The sequence below is a fragment of the Oncorhynchus nerka genome, linkage group LG6, assembly GCF_034236695.1.
Source record: "Oncorhynchus nerka isolate Pitt River linkage group LG6, Oner_Uvic_2.0, whole genome shotgun sequence".
Lineage (NCBI taxonomy): Eukaryota > Metazoa > Chordata > Actinopteri > Salmoniformes > Salmonidae > Oncorhynchus > Oncorhynchus nerka.
The window spans coordinates 41,064,194-41,085,834 of record NC_088401.1 but is presented as its reverse complement, the minus strand read 5'-3'; the positions used below and the strand labels follow the sequence as shown (position 1 = coordinate 41,085,834).

At 44.1% G+C, this 21,641-nt stretch overlaps 1 protein-coding gene across 1 annotated transcript in view; it reads left to right on the top strand.

Moving 5' to 3' along the window:
* The first annotated feature begins 1,681 nt into the window (after positions 1-1,681).
* The window catches only part of LOC115130445 (supervillin-like), a 135,764-nt gene continuing 115,804 nt past the window's right edge, over positions 1,682-21,641 (top strand). The window contains exon 1 of the mRNA XM_065019565.1: positions 1,682-1,872. Within this exon, the coding sequence (XP_064875637.1) occupies positions 1,866-1,872 (7 nt within the window). The 5' untranslated portion in view covers positions 1,682-1,865. The remainder of the gene's footprint in view (positions 1,873-21,641) is intronic.

The window sequence follows — 21,641 nt, the reverse complement described above, 5'->3', positions numbered from 1 at the left end:
TGTGAAATAGCACCCGATTCCCTATTTAGTGCTCTACTTTTTTTATTTTTTGAATTTTACCCCTTTTTCTCCCCAATTTCATGGTATTCAATTGTTAGCAGCTACTATCTTGCCTCATCGCTACAACTCCCATACGGGCTCGGGAGAGACGAAGGTTGAAAGTCATGCGTCCTCCAAAACACAACCAAGCCGCACTGCTTCTTAACACAGCGCGCATCCAACCCGGAAGCCAGCCGCACCAATGTGTCGGAGGAAACACTTGTGCACCTGGCAACCTTGGTTAGCGCGCACTGCGCCTGGCCCGCCACAGAAGTCGCTGGTGCGCGATGAGACAAGGATATCCCTACCGGCCAAGCCCTCCCTAACCCGGACGACTCTATGCCAATTGTGCGTCGCCCCACGGACCTCCAGGTCGCGGCCGGTTACGACAAAGCCTGGGCGTGAACCCAGAGTCTCTGGTGGCACAGCTGGCGCTGCAGTACAGCATTGCGCCACCCGGGAGGCCCGTGCTCTACTTTTAACCAGGGCCCATTTGGCTCTGGTTAAAAGTAGTGCACGTTAAAGGGGAAAGGATGCCATTTAGGACAACGACAGCTTGTGAAACGGAGAGAGTTGGTATTTTTACACTGTAAAGCTGATAGAGAGCCTGTCTGTCCTTCAGTCTCTGCTCTGCTCCCTTATCTAAAGACCATTCCAGTAGTAGGCCCCTTCAGAACCTCTTACTCCGTCCTTAATGGGCTATCTTCAGTGCTGCCAGATCGTTTAAGTCTTTTAGGCTGATTGCCATATTCAACAAACTGCATTGCTGACATTTTAGCGTTCTACACAATTGACTGTTTGCAAACCTGACCCCTTTTGCAAATGGTGAATTATTAGTGTTCTACTCTGTGGTTTGAATGCATATCTGTGTGTCAGCACATACTATCAGTAACCTGGGCGGCATAGACCCCACTTAACCTCTGACCTTCGACCTGGATGCGAAGCTTTGTTCACTTCTGACAGGAACCGTCTACTGCAGGACAGTGAGTGTAGACTGTTTGTGTGTTGGCATCCATCCACGTGGTAAAGTTGTTTTCTCCTCTTTTGTTATAGTTTTTTCCTTCTCTTGTTACTGTCCCTCTGTTTGGCTCATCATCTCTTACAGTTGACCCACATCCGTCCCTCCTTCCATGGAGATTGTTCTAGCCAATGACTCCTTTTGCTATCCTTTTCTCTCAACGATAACGAGTTCCATTGCGCCAACGACAGTTGATTGGTTAACACTTCTCTGGGCAGAATCCTATAGGGCCAGAGAGAAACACACAGTAGACTAAGGGTGTGTCCTAATAGTACCCTATTTCTTACATAGTTTTGGTCAAAAGTAGTGCAATATATAGGGAATAGGGTGCCATTTCGGATGCAGACTAGCTGTCTAATGGCCGTCCGAATAGGCAGGTGACAGCAGGCCAACCTTTTCTTGTCACCGCCAAACCCTGTCACCGCCCCATGGCTTTGTGGGTCGTGTTGGCTGTGGTTACCGGTGGGGAGCCCTGGCCTGGCTGGCATAGGTTGTGTGTTCCAAATGGCCCCCTATTCCATTTATAGTGCTCTAATTTTGACCAGGACCCGTAATGCTCTGGTCAAATGTAGTGCACTATATAGGGAATAAGGGGCCATTTGCACTATATAGGGAATAAGGGGCCATTTGGGACACACCCAGGAACTGGGAACCGCCAGTTAGTTTCTCCCCCAGTCTGGTTGTCATGTGACTTAGTCCTGCCCTGCCTCCCTCTTCTCTTTCTTTCTCTTCCCACTCTGGACCAATCTGGCATCGGAGGTTGTTTGTCAGAGGACAGATCTACACCGTTCACTGAGACAAGGGCATCATGAAAGGTAGGCTTCCGTGGCTCTTTAGGGTTACCAGACGCAGCTGCCTTTTTGGGCCATGCATAGGCCTCCTCCTCTCATTCTCTCCATGTCTCTGTGTCTTTGTCTTGTTACTACTGTTCATCTATATTTTGAGCTGACATATCTGCATGTTAATGCACTGTTAAATGTAATTTATTTGCTGTGGCTGGCCTGGGGCTGCCGAGCAAAGTGACAGGCTGTGGTGGAAAGGAAGGGGTCTGGTTTGTGTAACTGATTTTGGCGTCTGAGTAAGCATTTAGGTCAGAGAGGGGTGGGTGTTTTTTGGGGGGGGGGGATGCTAGAGCAGGGAGAGCCTCCTGCCGGGAACTGAAGCCTGCTCAGATAAGAGGCTCTGACACACATGGCTCCCAAAAACCTCTCCTCTTCTCTCTCCCTCTATGCACCAGTTCTTTGGAGGCTTATATATTCTGCAGCCTTATCTCTCTGTGTCTGCTTCCATGTGGGGTTGCTGTATTTGGTTAGAATTGTGCAATCCACAGCGTCTTGTGCAGTAACTGGTGAACTTACATACACCCAGCCAGTCTGTCTGAAGTGTGGTGGGTTACTGGAGTTGAGATGGGAGTATATCTGTATAGTACTTGTAAAGGGATACTCTTTTCTTTATCAGAGTGCTTCGGCTCCCCTGGTTGCTGAATAAGCAGTGTCTAAGTGTGCTTCTGGGTCATGGTGGAAATGTTGAGGTGTCATAATAATCGTGGGGGGGAGTGCGAGAAAGAGCCTATTTGAAATCTGAAAGGAGCTGCTGCGATTTCATTTTGGCCAGAGCCAAGATGTGGTCTGTATAGTTGCCACTTAAAGTACACTTTTTGAAAAGAAAAGCTTGGTATGGTCCAACCCATCCCTAAAGTTGGATTGATATTTGGCATGAGGATGTGCCGTTTTTGTCTTTTGTTTTGAGGACACAATTTAAACAGGGCTCTCATTCTGTCTCACTTCAATGGGGACTGGGTGCTCATGCTCAGTGCACTGTGTGAATGGGGAACCTGGTTGTGCTGACAGAGGGAGAGGAATGGAGAGCAAGGAGAGTAGATAGGATCCAGTCTGCTTTGGCCCTGTGCTTGAAGAGTCCAGAGACGAAGGTCTGAAGAAGGTCCTGCAAAGAGGAATGTTTTAATTGAGGAGTTTTTGTTGTGCTAAATGCTATAGACAATTGCCTTTGAGTACACTCTGGTGATCAGCAGCAGCTAATGAGCGCTCGCCAGAGACGAAGCCAGTGAGACGATGTTTCGCATCACCATGACTAGGCTACTACTAGGCTACTACTAGTAGGCCAATGCGTTTGTACTTGCCTTTAACCTGTTGCTTCTACCCTCTACTTTTTTGAACATTCTGTTAAAAATCGCGCAACATTTCAGCGCCCTGCTACTCATGCCAGGAATATGGTACGTTCATATGGTTAGAATGTGTGGATAGAAAACACTCGGACGTTTCTAAAACTGGTTAAATCACGACTGTGGCTATAACATAACGTGCGTTACATCGGAAAGCGCAGGAAAACCTGATCACAGAAAATGGAAATAAATATCCTTGCGCCACTTCCAGCAATTGTTCACAGTGAGCCGAATTACATAAGACCGAGGTTTCAACTCCCACAGCATTCCCATGTTGTCTAGAGTCTTGTGAATTGATTCAGCTTTGATTCTTGGTTGAACCGAATCAGGGGAACCACTTACCTCCAGTCTCCGCCCAGATCATTTGGAAGAGCTCTCTCCTGAAATTTTTTCCAAGACGACAGCTAATGATATTTACATCGCCTCCTGATGAATTTTATCGCTTATTAACGTTTACTAATACCTAAAGTTGCATTACAAACGTATTTCGAAGTGTTTTGTGAAAGTTTATCGTCGACTTTTTGAATTTAAAAAAATGACGTTACGTTTTGAAAACGCTGTTTTTTTCGTTTATCACACAGTCTACATATAACGATATCTTGGCTTTATATGGACCGATTTAATCGAAATAAAGACCCAATAGTGTTTATGAGACATCTAGGAGTGCCAACAAAGAAGATGGTGAAAGGTAATGACTGTTTTCTATTTTATTGTGCGGTTTGTGTAACGCCGAAATGCTAATTATTTTGTTTACGTCCCCTGCGTGGCTTTTGTGTTGTAGTGTATTGGTGCATGCTATCAGATAATAGCTTCTCATGCTTTCGCCGAAAAGCATTTTAAAAATCTGACTTGTTGCCTGGATTCACAACGAGTGTAGCTTTAATTCGATACCCTGCATGTGTATTTTAATGAACGTTTGAGTTTTAACTAATACTATTAGCATTTAGCGTAGCGCATTTGCATTTCCAGAGCTCTAGTTGGGACGCAAGCGTCTCAAGTAGAAGCAAGAGGTAACCAAAGCCAAAGTGTCAAATCGTTACAGCTCTGAAGTTCACAATAAATATTATTCGATTGTTTTGATTTTTTTTACTCTGTATGGCAAGCATTAATGTCTGACTGAAAACGTTTATTAGGCTACTTTGAGCTACAACTCGTTCTAGCTATGTTAACAATCTATCCACATCATCACATTGTTTTCACGAGACAGCGTGGTGGTATCGAGAATCTTCACGACCAAGTGAAAAATCTTGTAGTGTGTGATACCTAGGGTTGAATGGCGGGAACCCGGTTACCAAAACCACACCCCTTTCCCGGGATAAATAACTGCGAGAAACCAGGAAATTATAAATAAATTATTTGTATAAACAGCGTGATGTGAAATGGAACTGTTAAATTCTATGCAATGTCTAAATGTGCCTTCTCTCTGCTCTCCATATGATCAATCATCAACGCTCAGGGTGGAGACCGACAGCCCATCTCGGTATGCATGTAGGCCTATCATCTCATCATGGTATCTTTTTTTCTTGTGACAGGTAGGCCTAAATTTGCTGCAGCATAGCCTATTCAATAGTAATATAAGGACCGAATGCACGTCTAATATACACATCTCCATCTGGCTTTCGGAGGTCACTTTTATTGTTAAGATTATATTTTTTAAATTGTAGCTGCAGTGTTTTAAAACAGCCTATCGCTCGAATATCATTAATTGAAATCAGTGCACGTGCGAGCACTCTCACGCAGTCTCTTTCTACAGCAATTCCGTTCAAATTGCATCCAAAATAGATAATCCTGTTCAAGGTTGATATAGATACAGTACCAGTCAAAAGTTTGGACACACCTACTCATTCAACAATTTTTCTATATTTTTACTATTTTCGAATTGTAGAATAAATAGTGAATATATCAAAACTATGAAATAACACATGGAATCATGTAGTAACCAAAAAAGTAGTAAACAAATAAAATATATTTTATATTCCTCAAAGTAGCCACCCTTTGCCTTGATGACATTTGCACAATCTATGCATTCTCTCAAACAGCTTTATGAGCAATGCTTTTACAACAGTCTTGACGGAGTACCCATATATGCTGAGCACTTGTTGGTTGTATTACTTCACTCTGCAGTCCAACTCATCCAAAATCATCTCAATTGGGTTGAGGTCGAGTGATTGTGGAGGCCAGGTCATCTGATGCAACACTCCATCAAATAGCCCTTACACACCCTGGAGGTGTTTTGGGTCATTGTCCTGTTGAACAAAAACAAATGATGGTCCCACTCAGCACAAACCAGATAGGATGGTGTATCGCTGCAGAATGCTGAGGTAGCCATGCTGGCTAAGTGTGTCTTGAATTCTAAATAAATCATACAGTGTCACCAGCAAAGAACCACTACACCTCCTCCTCCATGCTTCACGTGGGAACAACACATGCGGAGATCATCCGTTCACCTACTCTGTTTCACAAAGACACGGAGGTTGACACGGAGGAACCAAAAGTCTGAAATTTGGACTCATCAGATCACAGGACAGTTTTCCACTGGTCTAATGTCTATTGCTCGTGTTTCTCATCCCAAGCAAGTCTCTTCTTATTATTGGTGTCCTTTAGTAGTGGTTTCTTTGCAGCAATTTGATCATGAAGGCCTGATTTCACGCAGTCTCCTCTGAACAGTTGATGTTGATGTGTTTCTGTTACTTGAACTCTGAAGCTTTTATTTGGGCTGCAATCTGAGGTGCAGTTAACTCTAATGAACTTATCCTCTACAGCAGAAGTAACTCTGGGTCTTCCTTTCCTTTGGTGGTCCTCATGAGAGCCAGTTTCATCATAGCGCTTGGTGGTTTTTGCGACTGCACTTGGAGAAACTTTAAAAGTTCTTGAAATTTTCCAGATTGACTGACCTTCTTGTCTTAAAGTAATGATGGGCTCTTGTTTCTCTTTGTGTATTTTAGCTGTTCTTGCCATATTATGGACTTGGTCTTTTACCAAATAGGGCTATCTTCTATATACCAGCCCTACTTTGTCACAACACAACTGATTGGATCGAACGCATTAAGAAGGAAATAAATTCCACAAGTGAACTTTTAACACACCTGTTAATTGAAATGCCATCTAGGTGACTACCTCGTGAAGCTGCTTCAATGAATGCCAAGAGTGTGCAAAGCAAAGGGTAGCTGCTTTGAAGAATCTCACATATAAAATATATTTTGATTGGTTTAACACTTTGGTTACTACATGATTCCATATGTGTTATTTCATAGTTTTGATGTCTTTACGATTGTTCTACAATGTAGAACATAGTCAAAATAAAGAAAACCCATGAATGAGTAGGTTTGTCCAAACTTTTGACAGGTACTGTGTATATTGAACAAAAATATAAACATAACATGTAAAGTGTTGGTTTCATGAGCTGAAATAAAAGACCCCAGCATTTTTCCATGTGCACAAAAAACTTCTGGTTTTCTGCACATTTGTTTACATGCCTGTTAGTGAGAATTTCTCCTTTGCCAAGATCATCTATCCACAAAACAAGTGTGGCATATCAAGAAGCTGATTAAACAGCATGATCATTACACAGGTTCACCTTGTGCTGGGGACAATAAAAGGCCTCTCTAAAATAGGCAGTTTTGTCACACAACACAATGCCACAGATGTCTCACATTTTCAGGGAGCCTGCAATTGGCATGCTGACGGCAGGAATGTCCACCAGAGCTGTTGCCAGAGAATTTAATGTTAATTTCTCTACCATAAGCCACCGCCGTCATTTTAGAGAATTCGGCAGTACGTCTAACAAGCCTTACAAATGCAGACCACATGTAACCACGCCAGCCCAGGACCTCCACAGCCGCCTTCTTCACCTGCGTGAATCTCCCGAGACCAGCCACCCGGACAGCTGATGATGAAACTGAGGAGTATTTCTGTCTGTAATAAAGCCCTTTTGTGGGGATAAACTCATGCTCATTGGCTGGGCCTGGCTCCCCAGTGGGTGGGCCTATACCAACCCATGGCTGCGCTCTTGTCCAGTCATGTGAAATCCATAGATTAGGGCCTAATGAGAACTTAATTTGAATGATTTCCTTATGAACTGTACCTCAGTAAAATCATTTAAATTGTTCCGTGTTGCGTTTTATTTTTGTTCAGTGTGTATATATACATCTCTCCGTATCCTAGCCTACCTCTTTCAGGTAATAAATTCAATGCAGTATTAGCCTTATATTTAGCTAATGAATGATGGGTTATTCATAATAAGCTTATAATTTATAGACTCTGTCTCGTGAACAGTGCGCATGCACCTGGCCTCTCCTTAAAACATGCCCCTTAGCTATTGGAGTCCCATGCAGGAAAAGGTAGACTAGAGTAGTTAGCTAGACATTTTTTTGTTCTTGCATTTCTTATACCAATAGACTATTTAAAGAGGGATGCAAGTTCTTGTTTGCCCAATGTTAAATACAGAAGCCAAGAGAGCGGGCAGGCAGGAAGGCAATAGCAGTTCTTTCAGACCCACAGTAATGATTTTAGCATGTAAATCTTGGTGGGGCAAAAAAACTCTACTTTTTAGATACTTGCCAGCAATACCACTAAATAATACATGAATTGCACTATAACGGTACATAAAGCTGTCCCTACAGCAGAGCTTTCTTTTCAGCACCCTGGAGTGAATTCTTACCATCGCTACACCTGGCTATCAGTGGAGCCTTGTCTGGCAGCAAAACAGTTAATTCAGCCTCATGTACTGCTTTTTTTAAAGTAACATAGCTGATATGGCTGACTTGCTTTGGCAAATATGGTTTCTACTGATAATTGAGATGTACAAACTATGGCATAAGGGAACGACAAGCGCATAAGAGGCAATCCGTTATTTCAATTAAGACCTTAATGAGCGAGCTACTGTAGGACGGACGTAGTCAATATAACTACTTGTTCAACACTTTTTTGAAATGTACAGCGACAGAATTTAGAACATGCTCCGTTCTTACAGTATTCTCCCTGTACACCAAGTTAGAAGCATAGGATAAATAAAGGGGTTATATAAGCAGTCAATGAAAGCTCTTAAAATATTCAATTACATTTCTCTAAAACAGGCTATAGGCTACATGTGCACCACCAAGTCAGAACAGTAGGCTAAATTATGAGGGGGGAAAAGTGACCAAATTATGCAACCCTAGTGACACCCTGCCCGTGCCAGAACGTTTAGTGTGTGCACCATTACCTTGTGCAAAAATACCCACAGGAAAGATTGTTTAATGTGAGGGGCTCAGCGACATTACGATTTTGAAAGTCGTGTAGTGGTTGGCTACGAAAGTGCTAATATTTCCCCTCAGCTAATTAGTCTGTGAGTCAGTCTCCTCTCCTCTGCCTTCTAAGCGAACCGTTGCTAACCCACTGAGAGAAAGCACAAAGCGATGCGCCTTGCCTCTGTGCTGAATAACCTCAAAGCTCTGGCCTCATGCCCAGGACCCAATTTCCCAACCAACTGACAGAACATAAATCAGCTTCAGGGTTGACGTTTGTAACACAAAGATAAACAAATCAATAAAAAATATGTTTTGAAATACAGTTAATTCATGTTATTGTTGAGCCGGCCGTTGGCTAAGTAAAGGGGGATTCTCAGTCAGTACCTGTCGGTGAACACCAGAGGGTACTGTTTGATGAGAAAACATCTCTTTGAGTGGCAGGTGATGGGGGTCAGTTCAGCTCTGTGTTGCTTGCTGACTTATTGAGTACTTTTCCTGGGATTTGAACCTATAACGGTCAACATGTCTTTTCATTTAATGGGTGTATTGTCCCAGTGTGAGTCCAAAGAAGACAGAACGCCGTCCTCATTGAGTCTTAGTTACGGTTAGTTGCTCTAGGTCAGTTTCATCCCATTCTTTTTGAACCCTCCACCCACACTTAGTTCTCATCGAGTAAATATAGACATGATGACAGTGGGATGATAATTTTACGCCTCTTCTCCTCTGTTAGTGAAGTGACAAGGTGTTTGGCTGCTCTTTATGTACTGTAATGTGAATGTCATGAGCAAGGCATGGACACAGAACAATGAGCCAGATATTTAATCGGATGTATAAATGTGAAGCATCCGGTTGGTGTTTCCATTCACTAACAAATATGGTGATGAGAGCAAGCCCAGTGGCCGTCAGTGGGAGAAGATGGAAAGAAATGGATTTTGTCTAAAATTCTGCTCATTTTCTCATTTGATCTCCATACAGTTTTCTGTTTCCAAAACTATAATCTGTAACAAACAGAGTGGACTGCATTTTGTGCACTTTACCCTTTGCCCAAAGTTAAAAAGAATGCAGTGTTTAGGAGAACACAGGCGAATTGAGTTATTGCACATGCGCAATTCAGTGTAGCCATTCCCTAACGGAAATGTGTGCTAAATGCTAGAACTCGCCAATAGGATCTCACTAGCTTGTGCTAGGCTCTGCCCACCACGTTGCTTGTTCTGCTCGCTATGATTCATTTTCTTCCATTGGAAACGACAGGCTCTGGTGTCTTGTGATGGTTATAAAAGTATTTGGCATGGAGGCTGCCTTCTTGGCTGTCTTGGCAACAGGACAATAGTGTTTAGTATTGGCCCACATCCAGAACATGCCCTCACCCTGTCATCGACACAGGACAGATTTAACCCACCACATCAACCCGAAACGCTATGGCAAACCTCATCTTTCATCACTTCCTATAGGCCAATATGTTACACGAGTTACTGCCTATGGGTATGATCTTAAAATAGTGGTCCAGTGAACTTTTCTCTTAATGCTTTTGAACCCATGTGAGACCTTGACTTACATCTTGTTGTCACCTGTACACCCTCTGGAGAAGGTAGTAGTTATCACTAGTCATTAATAAAGTATATCAAAGGGATTCTGACAAGATGGCTGCCTCATCCTTAAACACTACCAAGTACATAATGACTAAACCAGCAACATTGAGAAAATAATAGCTAGCTACTGTTAATTGCTTTTTTTTTTTAAGTTGGCGGAAAGTCTGTGTTTTAAGTGTCGAAAGTTTGGTGTCAATCCGAGAGTGGATTCTTGCCCTGTGACTGCTGACTTGTTCCTTTTTTGTGTTGAGACTGAGCAAGAGAGAAATATATTTCTGGGAGGTTGAGGGCTATCAAAGCTCCAGCATTGAGGCCATCAATGGCTGCTGGCGTATCCAGTTATAACCTAGGACATGAATCATGGTATATCTCTCTCGCTCTCTGTCCTGTCCTCTTCTCTCCTCTCTGTCTCTGTTTGATTGGCCTGGCATCGCCAGAGTGTAAAAGCAGCTTTCTAAATTGGTCAGCTCCCTGAATCATGGCTGTTGCAGACGAAGCTACCACACATGCTTTCCTGAGAGGGGGGTGAGCAGGGGGGAAGGTGGTCATCGTTCCACTGGTGCTGGCTACTCGTGCCTCATGCCACTCCTGTCAGTTGTCCCGCGAGCCCTCCTGTGCTCAGCTGTGACTTTATTCCAGACCCTCTGTGGAACTACCCACCCAAACTAGGTACTACTACCAACAGACCTACCCCGGCCCAGGCATTACTCTGTCACATCTAATGTAGCCTGAGAGGAAAACTTGAACCAAGTAAGTAAGGAGTTGTGTTGCTGACATGGCAGGAGAGAGTTTGTAGTGAGAAGATAACATTTTTAGTAGACTCATTGAAATACCCACTGGCTTCTAAATGCTTTTATATGGTTTGAAGCGAAAGCTAGCTGGGCTGTCTGTTATTATGTGTTCAGTGAAGAAGTGGTCTGATTGATATGATAGTTGGCTGGATAGCTCTTATCAATTTGATCGCTAGCTGGCCCAATCCTTATCTATTGGAAGGGAACTGGTTTGTAGAACCCATTCTGGTTCTTGCGTAACATTCCCAATTCCCTACGAGAACCTGGCTGTTTGACTTGGAGCTGATCAGCAACTAACCTAGCCCAGGACCTTGTTTCCTCTATGACAGGATTCTGACAAGATGGCAGCCTCATCCTTAAACACTACCAAGCACATAATGACTAAACCAGCAACATTGAGAAAATAATATATATTATTACCTCTTAGTAATAGATGATATGCACAGATATAGGTGAGCTTTGAATTGGGCAAACTCTATTGTCTGATTTAGAATGACAATTGTGCACTTTCTGTTGATCTGTATAGCTCTTTATTTATACAGCATTTTATATATACACTACCGGTCAAAAGTTTTAGAACACCTAAGGGTTTTTCTTTATTTGACGATTTTCTACATTGTAGAATAATAGTGAAGACATCAAAACTATGAAATAACACATTCTGTAATAACACAGCATTCTGTAGTGATACGCCATCCCATCTGGTTTGAGCTTAGTCCCACTATCATTTGTTTTTCAACAGGACAATGACCCAACACACCTCCAGGCTGTGTAAGGGCTATTTTATCAAGAAGGACAGTGATGGAGTGCTGCATCAGATGACCTGGCCTCCACAATCCCCCGACCTCAATCAAATTGAGATTGTTTGGGACGAGTCGGACCAAAGAGTGAAGGAAAAGCAGCCAACAAGTGCTTCGCATATGTGGGAACTCCTTCAAGATTGTTGGAAAAGCATGGTTGAGAGAATGCTAAGAGTGCGCAAAGCTGTCAAAGGCTTTGCCAAGAGTGTGCAAAGCTGTCAAAAACCCTTGAATGAGTAGGTGTTCTAAAACGTTTGACCGGGGGTGTGTGTGTACACCTACTCATTCAAGGGTTTTTTTTAATTTTTTATGTTTTCTACATAACAGAATAATAGTGAAGACATCAACTATGAAATAACACATGGATTCAAAAAAGTGTTAAACAAATCAAAATAGATTTTATAGTTGCGTTTCTTCAAAGTAGCCACCCTTTGCCTTGATGACAGCTTTGCACAATCTATGCATTCTCTCAATCAGTTTCATGAGGAATGATTTTCTAACAGTCTTGAAGGAGTTCCCACATATGCTGAGCACTTGTTGGCTGTTTTTCCTTCACTCTGCTATGGTAGCCATGCTGGTTAAGTGTGCCTTGAATTCTAAATAAATCCCTGGTAGTGTCACCAGCAAAGCGCCCCTACAGCATCACACCACCTCCTCCATGCTTCACGGTGGGAACCACACATACGGAGATCATCCGTTCCCCTACTCTGTATCTCACAAAGACATGGCAGTTGGAACCAAAAATCTCACATTTGAACTCATCAGACCAAAGACAGATTTCCACCTGTCTGTCTATTGCTCGTGTTTCTTGGCCCAAGCAAGTCTCTTCTTATTAATGGTGTCCTTTAGTAGTAGTTTCTTTGCAGCAATTTGACATTGAAGGCCTGATTCACGCAGTCTCTTCTGAACAGTTGATGTTGAGATGTGTCTGTTACTTGAACTCTGTGAAACATTTATTTGGGCTGCAATCAGAGGTGCTGTTAACTCTAACTTATCCTCTGAAGCAGAGGTAACTCTGGGTCTTCCTTTCCTGTGGAGGTCCTAATGAGAGCCAGTTTCATCACAGCACTTTATGGTTTTGCAACTGCACTTGAAGAAACTTGAAAAGTATTGACTGACCTTCATGTCTTAAAGTAATGATGGATTGTCGTTTATCTTCTTATTTGAGCGTTTCTTGCCATAATATGGACTCAGCCTTATTTGGTAAAATACCATTTTCTGTATACCACCCTGTGGCAAAGAAGGGGGACAAGTGATAAATGGCAGATATGTGAGAGCAGAACTAATAAACGGGCTCTGCCCGATCCCTAAAATGGCCACCCCTGTCAGAACTACAGATCACAAAATGGCCGACCGCCAAAACTACAAGTCCCAGAAGCAAGGGGAACCCTCAGAAGGTGGAGCCGACCCAGAGATAAAGGGTCAAGGAAAACCAGGAAGAGGAAGAGAGAGGGCTGGAAGGATCTATGAACAATAGAGAAAGAGACAATAGAGATTGGTTGGATTTACCGTGTATGAGCTGGATTGTTTTGGATTTACCTGTTGGCGTTTGGACCTGGACCTACCGAGAACCCGACTCATGTACCGAACCCTGCTATCCTTGACCTCGTCTACGGCCTGGGTGGACCAGGACGGAGAAACAAAACACAGGTACTGTCCTGTTCGAAAGAACTCTCATTCTTGGGTGATTTGGTGACAGTTTACCACTTAATTTGTGACAAACACTCCTAACCTTGAAGAGGTTTGCCACACGTGGTGGAGAATGCGGGGATGGACTAACCATACCACTGGTTAGGTAGAATAAAAATAAAAATGTTCAGTTAGCACTCCAAAGGGGAGTCAGGTTTTTTTTGTGGCTTTGTTTGGTTAGGACAGTTTCACAGGAAAATGAGTATGGAGGGAGCCATACAGGCCCTGTTACAAGCGGCGGCCGCCCAACAAGAGGCAACTAGAGCTCAACAAATAGTTCATCAGGATGCAATGCGAATGTATCAGGACACGTTACAGGTCCAGCACCGCACCAACCAGCTGCTCAGAGAAGAGCAAGAGAGAAACACCTGGGAGTTAAGAGAAGGCCTAAAGGGGCTAGCGGACCAAATTGGGGCTCAATTACCAGCTGCAAATACCCAGAGGCGGGCCAATCATTTTCTTCAAAAAATGACAGCACAGGATGATGTGGAAGCATATCTTACCACCTTCGAAAGTACGGCAGAGAGGGGGAAGTGGCCGAAAGAAGAATGGGCAGGGCTTCTGGCACCATACCTGGCAGGGGATTTCGACCTGGAGTTGAAAGATGCACAGGATTACGATAAACTAAAGGGAGCGATCCTGACTAGACTGGGAGTGACCGATACCGTGAGGGCACACTGCTTCCACCAGTGGTTCTACTGACCGGGACAACCCCCACGAACACAGATGTTCGACTTGATTCACCTGGCACGGAAATGGTTGCGACCAGAGACCCGGTCATCCGCCGAGATCGTCGAGACCATCGTACTCAACCAGTTTCAGCGAGGCCAACCCCAAGAAGTGAGACGATGGGTTGGCCAGAACGAGGTACTTTCCGCCGACCATCTCGTGGGCCTAGTTGAACGGTATTGTACGGCAGGAAAAGCTGAGCAGGCACAGGAGGAAAGATTCCCGTTCCCCAGGCCTGGGCGAACCAGCGCACAGGGTAAGGCTGTCCCAACATATGGAGGGGGAAGAGAGCAGCGTGGGGCCATGAGGAAAGAATCAGAATCAGGCCGAGACACTAAGGGAAAAACGGAAACCGGGACTGGGTGTCGAGGGCCCCCCCCCGAACCCCTATTATCTGTTACAATTGTAATCAACCGGGACATATTGCAGCCTACTGCCCTATTAAAGAAGAGCCAATGCAATGTAACCTCGGTGAAAATTAAGATGATATACGGTATGCATGTCCTGTTGTAACCACTGTACTTGAAAGATCAAGAAACAAACATATGTGCAGGGTGAAGGTTGAAGGGAAAGAGCTTGAAGCACTGCTGGATTCCGGCAGTATGCTAACCCTGGTCGTTGCAAGCCTAGTGCCGAATCATAAACTGGATACAAGACAGGATATCAGTGTTGCATGCATTCATGGGGATACCCGTCTGTACCCCACGGCCTTAGTGAGCATACAAACAGAGGACGGTCTGCTGGATTATGAGGTCGGCGTGGTCCCAAAGATGCCATATGATGTAATATTGGGTAGAGACTTTCCTAACTTTGCAAAGTTAGGCCACAAGAATGGCATATTTGAGAATCCAACAACCCTGACCAAGCAGGAAGAAGCATGGGACCTTCAACCAAAGCCAAGAAAAGAGGTCTCCCAGGGGACAACGTCACAGGTGCTAGTAGAGGAGGAGGAGGATGAAGTGGCAAACTTCGCTGATAACGAACAGCCCAGTACTAGTGGGGCTGGGGTCGATCTGAATTCAGAGGACGACGATCTAGAACCAGCAGACCTGGCAGGGTCCTTGACTCATTTTGGGACGGCCCAAAACCAGGATCCGACTCTGCAGCAAGCCAGAGCAGATGTGCAGGTCGTAGATGGTACTCCCATAAATGTTGGGATGATGCCTAATAGTTTTCCCCACTTCATCATGAAAAGGGTTTGGTGTACAGAGTCTCGAAAATAGGGGTTGATGTGGTGGAACATTTGTTGGTTCCCACCCGGTACCGGAGGACAGTACTGGATCTAGCTCATGGGCACATTCTGGGTGGACACCTTGGTATCGATAAAACCCGAGACCGGATTGTAAGGAGGTTTTACTGGCCAGGAATTCAAGCTGAAGTGGCTCGGCATTGTGGAGAGTGCCCGGAGTACCAGTTAACAGCTCCCCGACCAGCTGTTAGAAGCCCGTTAGTGCCACTCCCCATAATCGAAACGCCATTTGAGAGGATAGCGATGGATTTAGTGGGCCCACTACCCAAATCCACCAGAGGGCACCAATACATTCTGGTCATTCTAGATTATGCCACTCGCTACCCAGAAGCCATTCCCCTTCGGACGATGGCTTCCAAAAATATCGCAAAGGAATTAGTGCTCTTGTTCACCAGGGTAGGGGTTCCAAAGGAGATCCTTACCGACCAGGGGACCCCCTTTATGTCCCGCCTTATGGCGGACCTTTGTAAACTGTGGCAGGTAACCGTTGAGGACATCGGTTTTACCATCCTCAGACTGACGGGCTCGTTGAGAGATTCAACCGGACCCTGAAGTCAATGCTCAGGAAGATAATCGATAAGAATGAGAAAAACTGGGATTGCATGTTGCCGTATCTGATGTTTGCCATTAGAGAGGTTCCTCAAGCCTCGCTGGGGTTTTCTCCCTTTGAGCTGGTATATGGGAGGCATCCCCGGGGAATCTTAGACATCGCCCGGGAAACCTCGGAGCACCAATCCACCCCGTATACTAGTGTCATAGAGCACGTCACGGCAATGCAAGACAGGATAGCCACAGTCATGCCCATCGCCAGAGAGCACATGAGACAAGCACAGGAGCACCAGCGGCACACTTATAACCGGCAGGCTACCGTGAGGGAATTTCAACCGGGAGATAAGGTGTTAGTGCTGATCCCCACGGTAGAGTGTAAACTACTAGCCACGTGGAAAGGACCATATGAAGTACTGGAGAGAATAGGAGAAGTCAATTATCGGATCAGACAGCCAGGTCGATGGCCCCAGGAACAGATTTATCACATAAACCTGTTAAAAGCATGGAGAGAGAGAGAAACACTAATGGTCACATACCCCACACACACTCAGGAGACAGCCGAAGTAAATATTTCACCCACTCTGTCCCCAGCACAAGTACAGGAAGTAAAGACCCTGATCCAGAAAAACAGATGTGTTTTCAGAGGTACCTGGCCGAACTGAGGTTACGGCTCATGATATCGTTTCCCTACCAGGGAGAAAAGTGAGCATGAGGCCATATCGGGTACCCGAGGCTCGACAGGCCGCGATTCGAGCAGAGATGGGTCTTTGCGGGTCTGTAACGACTTTCGGAGGGTAAATGAAATCTCCAAGTTTGATGCCTACCCCATGCCCCGAGTAGATGAACTACTGGAGAAAATTGAAAAAAATAACTTCTTTAAAAAAAATGTACCTTCAGAAGTCACATAATTAGATTGCACACAGTCTAATGTATGTATGTATGTATGTGTATTTTTTCATTTTGTCTGTCATAGTTGAAGTGTACCTATGATGAAAATTACAGGCCTCATCTTTTTAAGTGGGAGAACTTGCACAATTGGTGGCTGACTAAATACTTTTTTTTCTGTGTGTATATATATATATATATATATATATATATATATATATATATATATACAGTGGAGAGAACAAGTATTTGATACACTGCCGATATTGCAGGTTTTCCTACTTACAAAGCATGTAGGCAACCTTCCTCACCCTTGGACCACTCCTTTTGTTAATTGAGTTTCCAGTCTCTGGGAATAGGTGTTCTATCTTTGCCAGCAGCATCTTCTGGTGCTACAGTTGGTTTGGTATGCCAAGGGAACAGTCTCCTACCCGTTGGCTTACCTTGTGTTCTGTTGACTGTTCTGACCCTTCAGTGGATGGAAAAGAGATACTAAGTGTTTCCAGTATCGACATCTCTCCTAGTCCCAGCTCTTCCAATACACTAAACAACGGGATGACAGTTCCCAGGAAGACTGTGTGGTGAGAATGGAACAGAATGGGAATAACACATGGGAATAACACACTTTTAGCAAATTGGATCAGTGAAGTATTCTGGTACTGAATGTTGCGTCTCACTTGATAGAGCTGTCAATATCACAAGTGGACTTCTGTTTGTGTTTTCTGTTTTTCTCTGTGGAAATGTCTTTGTACCTGTGTGCACATTTTTCTCAGGGTGTACAGTAAATTAAAATCTCATGTCAGGTTTCAACTCTCAAGCTGCATGCTGTTGACCACCACTGTGGGGGTAGTAGTCGATGGTGCCCTTCAGAGATCGTTCCACCTTGAGCCATTGAGCCCATTAGGCACACTTTTATCTGGTTTATTTTGGGTTAGCCTGTCAGGGGTGAGGCAACAGGGCATGGCTAGCTATGTGTGTTCCAAATGATGGTGTTGGGATGACGTTATCTTGGTCCTCCTATTCGTGTCAGTTATGTTGAAGACCAGGCTTGGGTACAGTAAGTAGAGGCTGTGGTCTTTTTGAAAATGTTGACGTTTGTGTGAACTGTCTTGGACATTGCCATGGTCTGGTCTTTTGAACTGATACCTGGGTTTTGTGACTGGCCATGGACCCTATAGAGATGGTCTGGGTAAGGCCAGACCACGCCTGGGTACCAGCCAGTAAACAGTGACGGTACATGCCCAGCCACTTGGGCAACACCTCACCTTATTAGGGTAGATAGAACAGTGAACTACAAACAAGGTCAACCTACCGTCCACGCTGTGTCAGCATGCATGCGTCTGAGTGTGTATTGTGAAGGGAGCATGTCTGACCTTGTGCAATTCTCTCTAACTGTCCAAGGACCATTATAACAGGAAAACAATCAAGTAAATGTGGACCCGTGGTCCTTTCAGAGCTGTCTGAGGAAATGTATCTGTCCCAAATGGCACCCTCTACCCCATGTAGTGCATACATTTTGAACAGAAACATATGGGTCCTGCTCAAAAGTAGTTACCCTACTATACATAGGGAATGGGGTGCCATTTGGGACACAGCCTCAACTGTTGGGTTGAAGGTGTACTTTGAAGTCATCAGTGTTGCCTTGTACCTTATCTCTACCGTATGTCCTCTATGAAACAATGGCCTTTTACCATCAACCAAGGTCAACTTTGATTCCCTCCATCCCAGTTCTGTACAAGCATGAGTGCGATTATCTGAATATCTTTGACTTTCATTTTCTACCCCCTATATTCATTTAAGTCTCTGTTGGATTCAAGGGCTCTGGGCTGAGCACTGCTATCTGTCTGTAGAGCCAAACGTGCTGGTCCACTCCATTTGTTAACTTGCCAGAAGAGAGGGATATTTGTCCTGTGGGAGAAACCAGTATATCTGGACTATTTCCGAGAGAGGCCTGGGTCCGGAGTTTGAGACAAACCTGCTAAAGTTTTCCTTGAAAACTACAAATGATTTAACAAACCGTGTTAACTTCCAGGATTTCACACACACCCAAGCATGCACACACTTCATCACCGGGCTTGAAACGGCAGGGCTCATCGCTGGATCTCTTTTTAAGTGTTTATATAGAAATCACCGTTTTCACTGTATGCAATAATACAAGTCTTCTATGTCGAATTAATGTGACATCCAGTCATCAGTATTGTGCATGATTGGTGAGGAGGTGTGGACATGCATACATGTGCTGTTATGATGATCGAAGACCTGGGTCTGTATCCATAAAGCATCTCGGAGTAGAAAATTGTCATAAGTGCTGAGAATAGACATTTTACACTTACTCTTATGGAGCCTTTTTAGTTGTGTGTTCCACCTAGTTGACAGATATTTAAGACAACTCGTGAGCTGTTCTAACCAGTTAGGAGTTACCACCAGGTGTCTTGATAATAGAAAAAGGGCAGTGAGTCAGTGGTTGCTGCGCCACATACAATTGCTTTGGAATTGTTGCAAGAAGGTTTCTATATGATCAATCCATAAATAGATATTCCTAAATACTTATAACCACAGGCTAGTAAATAATCACATTTTTCCTGAGATTATTTAATTAACCTATGTGTTATTTCAAGCTATCCCTTTGTAGCGCAATATCACATTGTATTTTTGTTTTTTTAATTGGGCATGCCCATAAGTGGGCAATTGAAGGCAACTAGGACCTATGTTAACGTTGACTGTGTTCAATGAACATTATAGACCTTTAAAATGTTTTATGCAACATTATTGGCAAGTGAGTTGATGCCAACTGTGCCAAAGCTATTTCGTTGTTAATTGTACAAATTCCACTTTTAACAGAATTGGTTAAAAAAAAGGTAATGCATGCCATCATATTAGCCAAGAGTTAAGAGTAGGCAAAGTGATTTCCAGGCGAAAATGACAAAACGTTTTACCATTGCAACATTTGATGTACAGTTACATTCATTGTGGTTGTCTGAAGTGTGCACAGCTTGCGGTTTGATTATTCCCCATTTTCAGCCATGTCAATGAGCGTCGTCGCTTTCCTGTGCGGTACCTCCAACCGCTGTGATTACTAGCATAGGTAAACTTTTATCAGTTGATTTTACTCCTGGCTCAGACTTCGTCTGGTCAGTGTCTTAACATCATCCTAAAAACCTTATCTGATCTGGGATTTTGTTGTTGTCTTAAAACAGGTTTTAACAGGATTCCTAGGACCTTTTCTGAGATGCTTTGTGGATACGGGCGCTGATGTCTCATCGATGGCCTGTTTCTCTTCAAGATCCCCCACAAAAAAAGCGATTTGCTTGGATTGTACCTGTCAAATTACTGACATTTGTTTAGTATTACAATCTCTCTCTCTCTGTGTGTGTGTGTAGCATCCCACTGCTGCCTTGTCACTGGGCCAAGGGAACAGAGCAGCACACTCTTAGTACTGGAATCGAGTCAATCATATCTTGTTAAAACATGGCATTTTGATCTTTGTCAGTACAGGTGCTGAAGTTAGGCCTACATAGACTAACATTGTGTTCTAGTGGTTTACCTTGAAGATTTGATTTGGGATGCGTTTGCCATATTGGGTAACCTTTTTGGCTTGAATGACCTGTAATCCCTCCTAATGCGGAGCAGCAAGGTTTGACTGTAAGGCGTGTAACTACAAATGAACATGCGCGTGTCGGCATTTTGAACTTGTGCATAAGCGTGATCTGTTTTGTGCTGTCTTGCCAATTCCTATGGTCATTCATTGTTATGTTGGCTACACAGCACAAACAGATCTGGGACTGGGCTAGTTAACTGTCTCCGTGATTCTGAACTACATTGGTAATCACAGAGCTAGCTACAGTACACGGACAGGGCCAGGCATGTGTTATAGCAGAGCCTGAATCTACCTGCCCATCCTGCCCGTCATATTTAATGATCGGCTTCACCACCAAGTCATTTCAAGTCCTGATGTCATCCTTAAACCAGGTGAGTAAATCACGTACAGATTCATTTTCCCAAGGCTTTGACTGTGCCCATCGAGCAGATGGGGGCTGGGGATGGGGGGGAGCTGGGAGCTGGGACAGATGATAATAATAAGGACGTTAGTCTGCAGGTCTGGTATGCGTCAGATGGTGATAGTTTTCCATGATAAAGGTGGATCAGAAGGCTCTGTTCTCCTGTTCTCTATTAGGCTGTTAGCCCCAACCTCTATGTGAGCCAACCACACCTGGGTTCAAGTAGTATTTTGTTTTCGTTAAAATAATTTAGCTGCACTTGAGTGAGGTTACCCGGGAGAATGGGACCGGTGGAATAGTTTCAAAAGTACAGACCCGGCCCCATTTGGGACACTAGACCGGCTCAATCAAACACTCAAAGTATCGGAAAATAAACAATACTATTAGAACACAGGTCTGGAGCCAGCAGTAGAGGCATGAACACCAGAGCATGGCCCATGTCTGTTTCTTCCCAGGCCTCTCCACAGACTCGATACTGCATATCTCCAGTGACAGACCCCAGTCCTCTTCAACTCCTCTATATGGGATGAGTGTTAAGTGTCAGTGAGAACACTGCTGTGTAGGTCTGGGGTGCTTATGGTTATTTTATGGCTGAGCTGCTGCGGCGTCCTGCTGCCACTAGAGACAGTAGAGCTGAAATGTTTTGCTTTTCAAGAAAATGTTTAGTTTCTCTCTGCTTTGGTATGGTGTAGGCTACAGTAGATGTTTCTCTTTAGCCATTTCCACGTCTCATTTGGTATGTAATTCACCTAGCTACATACTTGAAAATTAATGGGTTTACAGTGCAAGTTAAGCAGGTCGGTCAGGTGGCAACTTTTACTGAGGATGATATGGTTACTAGCCTAGCATGTAGACTACAGACAAACGTATAGCTGTCTGTCTCACCCACGGTGTG